Raw genomic sequence first — 13,393 nt, 5'->3', positions numbered from 1 at the left:
AAATGCAAAAATAAAGAAATGTAGAAATAAAGAAATGTAAAAAGGAATAAATGTGGAAATTAACAAATAGAAATAAATAATTGCATAAATAAATAAATAAATGTGGAAATGAATAAATGTGGAAATAAATAAAAAGGAATAATAAATAAATGTGGAAAAAATAAATATATACACAAATAAGGAAATACATGTAGTATAAATAATTATTTATTTACTTTTGCTTTTCTATGTATATTTATTTATATACTTATTTATTTATTTTTGCTTTGTATATTTATGTATGTATTTATTTATTATTAATTTTGGCAGACTTGGGATTCCATATGTTTTGTCCATATTAGCATCTGAAACTGATTGAAAAACAACTTGCAAATTAACATATATTCTACTTAACATAAAATTGTTTATTTTCTTTCTATAAAAAGGAACTGAAAAAAATCCAGAGATAACTCAATGTTACTTTAAACTTTTATTATTTGTCTGTTTTACACTTTACACAGTCAAACCTGTATCCCTGGTTACAAATCACTGCACTACAGGATTGCTTCCTTGTTGTGCCACCTATTAAAATTTATTCCAGGGCCCTGAGAATTTAACATCCTTGGGCCTGTATTGCGTATTATTCCAGGTATGTTAAAGGCGTGTCATCAATGTGTTTAGCAATCTGAGTGACACGTAAGAGAAATTCGTATGATGACAGGAAGCAGCATACAATAAGCTGTGACCACCCAATCTATTTGTAGTTGATCGTATCTGGCTGAAGGTGATTTTAGCTACACTTCGAGTACCAAATTACCAACAGAAGTGAGCTCATTTGGACAAAAACTCTTTTTGGGGATGTCCTCACAAGTTAAAAAAAAAAAAAAAAGATTCATACCTTTTTTGTTATTCTACTCCATGACATAAAAAACACTTATGACTGTAAGTGAGCAGCCAGGAGGGCGTGGAACTCTTGCATCTGCAGAACATCATAATGTGCTTCGAGTGTCGACGTCACAACGGAATTCCGCATTCTAAATACAGCCTGTGGATCCTGCTTGGAGCTCTTGTGTATGGCAAGCTGTTTGAACATTAAGCCTTATAACTAGCAAGTATATTATGGTATACTAGGTCTTATTTTTAATTACTACTAAGTAATCTGTGGAATCTGAATAAAATATTAAAATGTAATTGCGATTTTTTTTCTTTCTTACAGTTTTTGCTTTTTTCCCTCAGAATTGCATGGTATAAACTTGCAAGTATGAGTTATAATATCACAGTTGTGACAGACCTGCCAACCTTGGAAAATTTTTTCGAGTACCAGTGTGACTGGACGGGGGCATAATGTGTGCTTATACAAACCACAAGTAAATCACATTCATATATTTAATATGGACAAAATTTTTTGTTTGCAATTTCAAGAAGGCTATATTTACATACAACTAACCTGACAGTTGAGTCGTTCATACAGGTTTTGTAATGAAAACTAGTCTACAATTAAGAAACCCTTAGAAAATAGTAAACATTGAGTTTACATGTGATTCATTTAAAATACTTAATTTATTATTCCAATATCCAAATATGATACTAAATCCCACAGAAAAAAGGGTTTCTATTTGTATCGTGCTGTCTTTGAATTATAAACAAGACAAACATTCGCTGAATAAAAGGTTAGCCAATACAAACATATTTATAGAAAACAGTTGACAATGAATAGAAAGGACCAATAAGAGCAAACGCATCGAGTATTCAAGAATATCAAGAAGTTAGTCATATAACGAGGGGTTGTGTTAACTAAAGCGTCCGTCATTTACCGAATCTTAAAAACACGGGTGGATAGTTAAAAATCTTTTCTGACAAAAATAACACAAGCAAGAACAAATTTTAAACCAAACACGGCAATTTTCATTTTACCTCTCTGTGCGCGCACGCGTTTGTGTTTATGAGAGAGGGCTCGCGCAGCATTGAGACAACGGTCATGTTAAATGCATAAGTAACTAATGTGCTAGTTTTCATACAAAATAAGTAGGCTATGTAACATAATTAGTTACTTTAGTTAGTATTAACATAATAACGCAACACATGTAGGCTATATATGTTTCTCAACACTGAGAATAAATAAATAAACGCCTGTTTCTCCAGACTCGCGCTTGTCAGTCAGTCACACATCACAACATTTTCATAATCAGCGATTTCAATTTTATTTAGATTTGTTGTTCAACATTACTTGTACATTTTATACTCGTTTACCTTAAGGTGTCAGAAGTACCATGACTGCTGTATTGTCCTCGCTTGAGAATTCAGTCACAGATGGCGGGAGTGGAAGGAGGGATCGAGCGGGATTTTGTATTGCTGTCGATTTGCAGTCTCTTTTTATTGATAGGCTGTACGCATTTGTCAATCATCCCCTCTTGCTATTTAGGGAAATGAACCCAGCGCTCAGATTGGTCGAACTCTTTTGCTGGATTTGAGTACTAGGCGTGCACAGAGGAGTCACCGGGTTTTTGCGTAGTATAGAATGACAAATCGTACCAGCGTACTTTGAGGTCAAAATGCGTACCTGGTACGCAAAATGCGTACATGTTGGCAGGTCTGTTGTGAGATAAAAACTCACAACTGCAAGTCATAAAGTCAGAATTGTGTTATATAAACTTGCAATTTTGAGTTATAAAGTCAGAATTGCATGGAAATTCTCAGAATTTTTTTTTCTGAGAATTGTGAGATATAAACTCGCAATTGTGAGTTATAAAGTTTAAATTGTGAGATACGAACTCACAATTGAAAGAGAATGTCAGAATTGACAGAGTGAGCTGACATTTTTCCTCAGAACTGGACTTTATAACTCGCAATTGGGAGTTTATATCTCACAATTTTCAGAAAAAAAAGTCAGAATTGTGGGACATAAACTCGCAATTTCAAGAAAAAAAGACACAATTACGAGTTTATATCTCGCAGTTCTGACATTGTAAACTCACAATTGTGAGAAAAGTCGCAATTATCTTTCACATTTTTTTTATTCAGTGGCGGAAACAAGCCTCCATAATAATTCACTAGTGACCTTAATACATTTTTTAGATACTAGTGCGTATTCCTTTGCTTATTCCTTTGCTATTAGTTACTATCCAAATAGTTTCACAGGGAACAATTTGCAATAGTTTCTATTAAATTCTAGAGCTGGGACAATACATTGAATCTCGATTCATGATACGAAGAATCTGTAGCGATTCTGATATTTCCGATGTATCGCGATTCTCTCTCGAATCGATTCTAAGCTTAGTTTTTAAACAGCTACTACTATACATGCTTTGGAAACACTTGTACACTGCCTGCTTCCAGTTCCTTTACACACTTAAACCCACTTTAACCTAAAATAATCATTCATAAAGTTCGAAAACGCTGAAGCGAATTCCAGATCTCGCATCATAAAAGAATTCTGAGCCGAGGTGCAAGTATATTTAACCACTACATGACTCAGCCGAACGCACGAGCGCTGTCCAGCAGTCTTCTTCGTGGCTGTTTGAGAGTTTGCGGTTAAAAACTAGCTTAGAGCGCCATCTGCTGTTAAAACTAAGTTAATAATCGATTAAAGAGAGAAAATGTCAGGATCGATCCAGATTCATTGTATCAATCGAGAACTGATGTATTGTCCCAGCCCTATTAAATTCTGTAGAGATATGTGGTGCAGATATTAGATATATAATTATTCTCTTCTCACAGGTACTTTATGCATTTCAACAACTAGAATACATACTAGTAGGAAGGGAATTGCTGATATCTTAGAATTCAATAGCAAACATTTGCAATTTGTTTCCAGTAAGAATGGAATGATCCAATTAGATTTCATGAGAAAACATTAGTATTTTATGAGGTAATGATTCATATGATGTGGAAACGTGATTTTTAGAAGAAAAAGTGTATGCTTGAAGGTCAACCTCTAAATCTAACTGTTAGTGGGGCGTAAACAGATCACGCAAAAGCATACACATGAGATTGTACAGATTTTTATGGACTGGTTCGCCAAAATGTAGTTACGAATCACCATCAGAGAGTGTTAGGAATACTGTCTAGTAAAAATTTACAAGTGGTGCTCACTGTCCAAACCTCTCAGGACATCATGGGTTAAGCTTGACCTAGTCCAGCTCCACCTCTGTGGATCTAATGGGTGGATGGATAGAGTTATGAATAGGGTCAGGATGTGGTTGGACCTTCTAGCTCCACCCATTGTGCTCAAATTACATCCCAAGAGGGGGAGCTGGACTTCACGCTCCACCCATGGCTCTGCAGTGAGCAGCTCAAAATTAAGTGTTTTTTGCCTGTGTAAGGAACATTTGTAGTGAATATTTGATTAGATATTAGTAACTGTTGGGGAAAATACTAGTATCTAATAAATATAGTGAAATTTTAAAAGATACTAGCCATTACTGGATTAAATGAGTAAAAGTACAGATAGATAGAAGTTATGTCAAATGAATACATATTAAAACGGCTTGCCATAGCTGAGGCTGCTGGTGTGAAGCTCGTGTGTATGTGTTTCTCTCTCTGGCCGGAGCTCTACTACAGGCGGAAGTTACAGGCGCTTGTGTTGGTGAAAATCTCCTCTGCTGACTGCTGAGAAAGTGAAAATCATCGTATATGATAAGCAGCAGTCGTTTTTTGACGATTAAACCTCAGAGCATCATATATGTGGACGCGGTGGCTTTATTTTTCCCTCCAGCATTTGCAGACTGCTGGTTGTCGTCGGTAAAGGCAGACTGGCATATTTATTGAGTTTGATGTCTGGTACGGTCAGATAGTGAAGCTCTCATAGTAACTAACACGCACTTTGATTGGAACGTTCAGACATTCTGTTACATTGATTCATTGTAGCGCGTTTCCGACTCTTGCTGATACACAGTAGCGGGAGAGAAGGAACATTCACTTTATTCAGTGATGACTCGATTGGGTTTAACATAACTGGTAAATCACATATGTGACTTCCACAACAAGCAATCTCGTGGAGCCTTTTCTCTTGGTGTTTTGCGCTGGATTTTCATTGGGACTGACAGAGATGGCAGACAGCGGTAGGGTGAAGCACGACAGCCCGAGCTCGAGCCCTGGACCCGGGAGGAAAAAGGTGCAGCAGTCGCCCAGTTCAAAGGCGCGGTACTGTGTCCACGCTCCCGGGCACTGTTTTCGGAAAGTGACCCTGACCAAACCGACCTTCTGCCATCACTGCAGCGACTTCATATGGGGGATTGTTGGGTTTGTTTGTGAAGGTAAGATGTTCTATGGATTTACTCGGTCTGCATGTTTCATTCAGTAAAGCAATGTCAACAAAGTGTCTCTTACACAACTGCTGTGGTAGTATTATGGTACACTGATGGTATTAGACAATACTATGGTAATTTGTTATATACCATAGCATTGGATGAACACTCATATAAACATCTTAAATAAAATAAATAAATGGTCTTTTGAATGTATTTTGGGTTATTTAACTATTTCATTCAAAGTGCAAGTGATTTTGTTCCAAATGGAATGTTCCCATACCACTTTGATTGACAGATCTGTGCACATGCCATTCTGGAAATAAGAAGGTATGTTAGAAAATAGATGGAGGATGTCAAGCAAATCAGTCTCTCTCCTCTACACCTCCCTCTCGACAGAATAATCGAATCGTTTGTCTACTAACTGGGGAAGACAGATTGATGCAGATCGATCCAACACACTCCTCCTGTTGGACAGGAATCTGTGCAGGAGGACACTTTGATGAGATCCATCTAATTGATGGAGGCCAGTGAGAGAAGATCTGTACTATTCTCACTTCTGTTAGTTAGATGTTAAGTGTCAGTTTTTTTCTTTACAGAGCTGCTCAGTTGGGTAAACAATAAGCAAGTAGCTGTTTAGCATTTTAGATTAGGCTTTAATTCAAAGCATCCTGTGGGCAATCTGTCTGAATTAATCTCTTTGAGGTACTATGGTAATGGATCATTAATCACATTTTGCAGGATCCAAACCTACAACAGCAACGGATTACAATGAATTAAGAAAAAAGATGCAAAAGAACCACAAAAGGATCATAAAAAGGGTCCATATGACAGTATATTCCAAGTTTTCTGAAGTCATAGCTTCATAGTGTAATGAGCAGACCATCCCTTATTCAGTTATAATCTAGTGAATTGTCAGCGACTGCAAACAAATAATTGAATCAGTGAGTTGAACTTGATCAGGTCAGTTACTGAATGAATCATTCACTTCTTCTCTCATAAACTCTCATGAAGGAAAGTTAGGGTGGATATCAATATATTCAGTGAATAGCAGCTTAAATTTACAACACAAAGCAAGACTTGGAATATAGTGCCATATAGTAGTCATATGGACCACTTTTATGCTTTTGTGTCCTTTATGATGCTTGAGAGTTTTTATTCCAATGCATAAAAAAAAGCAACTGTTTTTTCTCCTTTTGTATTCAGTACTGGTTTAGCAATGCTTGGCCTTGCAGAATCGGTGATATAATATATTCTCTAAAGACCAGCCAGAGCGTAATCTATGCCTGAGCTCATTTCTTTTGACTCTTTATGAGGAGTCATCACAGTGCTGCTGATTTGCAAGTTTTAAACTTTTATGGTCTGCAAATGACTTCAAAATGAATCCTTGATGGAGCCAAATCCCCTTCCATCTGATTTCTATATGGATAACATGTTTTTGTTTGTTTGTTTGTTTTTTTCTCCTCATACACAAAGAGTGGATGGAAAATAGGACAGCCGGTCTTGCCCTTTTAAAGCCTGTTGCTGTTTCTTAGGGAGAGATTAATCCAGAGTGTTATGCTATTCACCAAGGTTTCCCCAATGAGCAGCATCACTTTAGAGACAAACTGACTGGATTTATGTTTCCATATGAGATTGGCATGGCAGAAAAGCAGATGTTGATTGACAATATGGATGTTACCAGGCAGAGTTAGGCAGTAATGAGACATTTCTGTTACGTAATGTGCTGCAGTGAAGTCGTGATTGACTCTTCCAGGTTGGCATGGCAACACGTAGTCCAATGGAGCAAAGCGGCAGGCTGGATGCTGTAGCCAGACGGACCAAGAGTAGAACATAAACACACATGCATGTTCTATGTTCTAATGCTCATTGTGTGTTTATTGCACTGGTGAAAGGACTAGTAACGTGCCAGGCTCAGGCTAATGAATTCATGTCATTATTCAATTGTATTCATTACTGTTTCCTTTAATGCAAGACATTTTGTAGAGGTCGAATGATATAGTGCAGATATACATAAATAAGATAAACAAAATGTACTTCAAATTGCCAAATTAACATTTATTTTAATAAAAAATAAATTCACAAATGTTCACTCTGACCAGGCCAAAACTCGAGCCTGATGGAATTGTTCTCAAGCCACTTCTTGGTTGTCTTTGCAGTTTGTGCAGGAGCATTGTCTTGTTGAAAAATAACATCTGATCATTCCTCATTTACATACTTTTAATTTGTGAGAAGCAAGCCAATCTGCAATATTCACCTGTTCTCCAAAGCATTAAATGACTTCTCACAGAGAAGTAGCTTACCAATACCAGCAGCTAAAAAGGCTTCAGACACAATGACACCTCTTCGTCCATGCTTCAGTGTGTGGTAGAGATGCATTTATTTGTATGTTTCTCACCAGATTGAAGACACCTCTGGAGCATCACCTGTTTCATTGTGATTCATCACTCCCACACTCCAAACTTCCCGTATTATGCCAAAAACTAACATTCAAACCTCATTGTTTTCTAATTTTGCTAATTTCCTGACCATTAATTTGTGGTCAAGACAATGAAAAGCTTAGTGTTTAACCATGTTGGACTTGGCCCAGGAGTGTATATCGTCTGTGGAAGTCTCAGTACCAAAACATGTTCGTCCAATCATTGCCTTCGGTCTGAATGCAGTGATAGGATGTCCTTCCTGCCTGTCAATATGTGTATTTTCATACCTCTGTGCACCCTGCTCGCGTAGACATCTCACGTCATCAGCACGTTCCATAAGGCTATGCAGAGTTGTAGACAGACATCAGTTACAGAGTGCCGCAAATAAACAGAAGCCACCCTTTACCGTTCCTCTTGAACAAAAATAGCAAGCTTATGCATGGCTTTGGAGACACTCTGAAGGGTGATTTCAAGGCTAGCTTGCTTTTGCTAGCCTTCGAAATAGCCTATTCTACCTTAAGTTCTTTCAATTGGTGTGGTTGTACAATAGGCTCTATCAATTTTTCTCTAACTGTAAAAGAAAAACTTTTTTTTTATTTGTATATGTAGCGGTCTTATTTAAAGTCAATATTACATCAGTCTAACTCTAAATATCAAGATGACCTTAAAAGAACTAAATATTTTTTGGATATACTGCATGAGACAAATAATTGCATAATAAGTGTGCATTCTATTCAAGAACTATATATTCTTATTAATTATCAAGTATACAAGTGATCTATCTTTTTAATAAGTATTTCAGTTGTGCTTGCACAACCATTTATATTACAATACTTTTTAAATATGATTAAAACTGAATTTCATGGTCATGTTTCTTTGTTTATATCAAAGTATCTATTATCTCTTTTTCAGCCAAGATATTTGGTCTACTGTTAAAAAAAAAAAAAAATGGTAACATCTGAATTAACTGGTTCCATTCAAGTCAAAAGTTTTTAACATCACTGTTTCAACTTAAATACATAATTTATACCAACTAAACTAATTTTTATGGGTTAAATTGGGTAGAAATAGGTATTTAAGGTAACAGTTGCAAAAGTGATAGTGAAATTTTGGTCACTGAAATTTTGAAAAAAAAGTGTGTGTATATATATATATATATATATATATATATATATATATATATATATATATATATATATATATATATATATATATATATATATATATATATATATATATATATATATATATATATATATATATTAGTCCACTGACTATATTTTTTTAAATTAACTCTGGCTAAATGGTCTGTCACTAGTGTTTTGCATGTCTGATGACTAGACAAAAATGCAGCCTGCTAAAACAGTTTCATGGGCTCATATGACATATGTTTGCATTGATTAAGAATGTGTAAACAGGATAGTCTTTGTGCTTGTCCTTAGCAGCGTGTGCATGTAATTTCTATCTGTTTCACAAGCGTGGTGGGCTTTACAGTGTGCATGAGAATGCGTCTGTGGTTCGTTAAACTTTAGAATGTTTTCCTTGCTCTTGTGGTTGTGATAGTGAGAGGAGCTCAGCCTGGCCAGCGAGATCACTTCCTGTCTCTGGTAAGCATGAAAAACCAACAAATGCATTAAGTGAGGTTCAGTCTGTACTGAGGGCCAAAGGGGGCTCTGACAGCAGCATAAATTGGGTACACGGCGATTCAGTCACCGACCACAGAGACAGCCGATTGGTGCTGTTGTCTTTTGTGCAAATTGTTCTATTGAGCTATAAATTGCCACTGCTTGATGTTTGGAAATGTGTGTGAAATTTTGTCCAGTCATAGGTTGATCTTGAGTATAAGCATTACTTTGTTTTTGTGAGCAGTCCAACTGGTTGATTGCTGACTCAACATGGCAGAATGGGTATGATGGGTAAACCAGTTTAGAAATGCTATTTTGGAAATCCTTTTGGTGCTATAAAAGATTTGTTTGTTTACAAAGTTCCATCGGCTCTAAATTGTGAAAATTATGACATGGCTGTGAATTCACTGCTGAAAAAGAGTGGAAAGTTTTTTTTTTTTTTTTTTTTTTTTGCTAAAGTTGCTGTATTTGCATATATTTTGGCACCATAGTTCTGTGGCTTGCGCTAAGTCTTTCTCTTTTTCTCTGCAGTGTGTAACTTCATGTCACATGAGAAGTGTTTGAAGCACGTCAGGACCGTGTGTTCTTGTATGGCTCCCACACAAGTTCAGGTGAGTGACGTGCCACACATGACATCTGACAGGATGGACAAACATCAGTAACTATATGGATAAATCTCATTAAATCTGTAAGGAACATGTCTTGGTCATATTTTATCCCAAGAATTAAAATGAAAAAAAAAAATGAAAAAAATTCTTGCAGATTATTTTCACATCTTTTCACATTTTTCACATCATTTTTTTTTTTGCATTGTGACATTTTTTTTTTCTTGACAATTAAGCACATTTTCTCCCAAAATTATTATTTTGCTAAAAATACTTACTGTAATGCAAAAATATATATTATTTATATTTATATTATATATTATATATATATATATCATCCTTAAAAAATACTCCATTACAATTCATGCTATTCAAAATAAATTCTTCTTAAGAGTAAATTCTTCTAAAAAGTCAAACATATGTCATTTAAATATTTAAATATTTTTTCCATGAAATATAACTCAAGACATGATCAACAACATTATTGAGGCATCACGATGCTGGATGGAAGCTCTATAATGCAGGACATGAAGTCTCAAACAATTATGCTGTTAATGAAGAATGATCAAACTGTTTTGTAGGGTATGATCATGCAACAAAGATCATAATTAGCAGTTGATTCTTACCTGTCTTATCCGTGGCTTTGCATTACAAACACGAAGTACATTACGCCCTGAATCTACATTAAATAATTTAGTCCTCACATACTGACTGGAGCCATTTTGCTCAGAGACACAGCAGTTGTTAGGTGCTTCTCAAACAAAAGGCTGCAAATCTCGGCTGCCACGTCATCAAACGTTACTGGAGGCCATTTTAAAATGAAGGATCCTTGGAAGGCATCGGATGTATGCTTCATAGCCTTAAATCACCCACAATCCTTTGCACATATTCCAATTCAAGAAAATAAACTGACGGAGTCGAGCTTGTCTGAGTTTATTATGAAATGTAAGACAAAAATAATGTTTCCGGACATGAAAGCATAGATGTTATCTTTTGTTTTGCTGTAAATTAAAGGGTTAGTTCACCCAAAAATGATTACTCACCCTCATGTCGTTCCACACCCGTAAGACCTTCATTCATCTTCAGAACACAAATTAAGATATTTTTGATAAAATCCAATGGCTCAGTGAGGCCTGCATTAACCGCAAGTTAACTTACACTTTCAAATGCCCAGAAAGGTAGATATATTTAAAACAGTTCATGTGACTACAGTGGTTCAACATTAATGTTATGAAGGTACGAGAATACTTTTTGTGCGCCAAAAAAACCTAAATAACGACTTTATTCAACAATATCTAGTGATGGCCGATTTCAAAACATGAAGCTTCGAAGCTTTACGAATCTTTTGTTTCGAATCAGTGGTTCAGAGCACCAAAGTCACATGATTTCAGTAAACGAGGCTTCGTTACATCATAAGTAATTTCAATGGTTCACGTGACTTTGGCAGTTTGATACGCACTCTGAACCACTGATTCGAAACAAAAGATTCGTAAAGCTTTGAAGCTTCATGAAGCAGCGTTTTGAACTCGCCCATTACTAGATATTTGGCACACAAAAAGTATTCTTCTCGCTTTATAATATTAGGGTTGAACCACTGTAGTCACATAAACTGTTTTAAATACGTCTTTAGTAGCTTTCTGGGCATCTGAAAGTGTAAATTATCTTGCTGTTAATGGAGGCCTCACTGAGCCATTGGATTTTATCTAAAATATCTTAATTTGTGTTCCGAAGATGAACGAAAGTCTTACTGGTGTGGAACGACATGAGGGTGAGTAATTAATGACATTATTTTCATTTTTGGGTGAACTAACCCTTTAATTACTTAACACAAAACTGCCAATAATGTAAGCCACTGGGAGACTGCAAACTGCAGTCATTCATTGTATTGCGTTAATAGAAAGCCATTTAATATAAAGGTTTGTAATACAAAGTATTTTTTCCAAAATAAGTTGAAATTGTATTTTTGTGTGGTGACTGCGGGGCAGAAACATGTATTACGTAGCCATGTATGAGTAGCCTCTTTCTAGACCATCACATTCACTTTTGATGCTGAGGAGGACTCTAGACTACAAGCCTTCGAAGGCCTGGACTAGGAAGTACACAGTGTCAGTAGGATGCAGCCTTCCGTTTGAGAAGCACCCAGTGTAGTCCTTTGTCCAGCCTTCATAATGAATTACTGATGACTTCCTGTCGCGTTGTGGTCTTTCATGAAGGCCAACTGTCAGCCAGCCTTTGTGCCTTTGATAGCAGCTCATCTAGCAATATAAATTGAGCTGCTATCAGCCTAGACCGGATGTTTATTTCCCCAGTGTACTCACTACTGATTCTAAACCCAATCTATAGTTGATAAACTCAATTTACTGATATAATGCAGGTCCTGATCCCTGTGAATTTCAAAAGTGGCCTTGCTGATATGAACATATTGTGTTAGCATGCTAATTTGGTTTATTACACTTCAGTCTGGAATACTTGATTGTGATTGGGATTAAAATATTTTTATGATTATGTACAACTGTTAATTTCTGTTAATTTCACCATTGTCCATGGCAACTTGCTGCTACTTTTTTGTATCATTCCAGTCCACAGTCTTAATATACAATGCAGATAAATGTCTTAAAGTAGCTAACGTGTCCATAAATAAATATTAAAAATGTATATATATATATATATATATTTATTTATTTATATATATATATATATATATATATATATATATATATATATATATATATATATATATATATATAATTATTTTTTAATTTATCTTTTATTTTTATTTTAGTTTAATTATTTTTAGTAATTTTGTTGTGCTTTTGACATTTTTATTAGTTTTTTATATTTCTATATAGATTTAATAAGTTTTAGTTTTATTCATTTTAGTACTTAAACTTATGTATTTCAGTTAGTTGCCAAGGCAACATTTAAAAAAGTTTACATTTTATAACTAATGTTTTATTTGATTTTATTTAAGCTTTATTTCAATTACCAAAATGTTTTTATGAATTTTAGTGTTAGTTAACAATAACAATGGTTACACTTTATTTTACAGTGCCGTAGTTACATTGTAATTACTCAAAGAAGTACTGAGTACTATTAATTAACTACATATACTATAGACTATAGAGTTACAGTTAGGGTTAGGGTTTGGTTTAGGGTTAGTTACTTGTAATTTTGCATAATTTACTGTTATTACTATAGTAAGTACATGTAGTAATGTATAACTACAGCACTGTAAATTAAAGTGTTACCACAACAACGGTTTGTCTTGCCTAGGCCAGTTGTTTTTGACATTGTAATAGACAATCTTTTACTTACTTAGATAAATCAATATTTCATTGTCCATGCATTTATTTATTTGTCATTTAAATAATTAATTAAGTGGGATTGGAATGTAACAATTGGGATTTATCAGGCTCATTTTAATGTCTGTACAAGTTGCTGCAACTTAAAGAAAAACCGCTGCAGTATATATATTTTTTTTAAAAACGGATGTACAAATGTACAACAGCATGTAAAAA

The 13,393-nt window shown here is 35.1% G+C and overlaps 1 protein-coding gene across 1 annotated transcript in view; it reads left to right on the top strand.

The window, feature by feature from the left end:
* The first annotated feature begins 4,475 nt into the window (after window positions 1–4,475).
* Window positions 4,476–13,393, top strand: part of LOC125258724 (diacylglycerol kinase theta) — a 48,064-nt gene continuing 39,146 nt past the window's right edge. Inside the window, exons 1-2 of the mRNA XM_048175719.1 lie at window positions 4,476–5,234; window positions 9,802–9,881. Of these exons, the coding sequence (XP_048031676.1) occupies window positions 5,027–5,234; window positions 9,802–9,881 (288 nt within the window). The 5' untranslated portion in view covers window positions 4,476–5,026. The remainder of the gene's footprint in view (window positions 5,235–9,801; window positions 9,882–13,393) is intronic.

This window comes from Megalobrama amblycephala, linkage group LG23, assembly GCF_018812025.1.
Source record: "Megalobrama amblycephala isolate DHTTF-2021 linkage group LG23, ASM1881202v1, whole genome shotgun sequence".
In the NCBI taxonomy this organism is placed as follows: Eukaryota; Metazoa; Chordata; class Actinopteri; order Cypriniformes; family Xenocyprididae; genus Megalobrama; species Megalobrama amblycephala.
The sequence above is the reverse complement of the archived record's forward strand: the minus strand, read 5'-3'. Positions and strand labels throughout refer to the sequence as shown.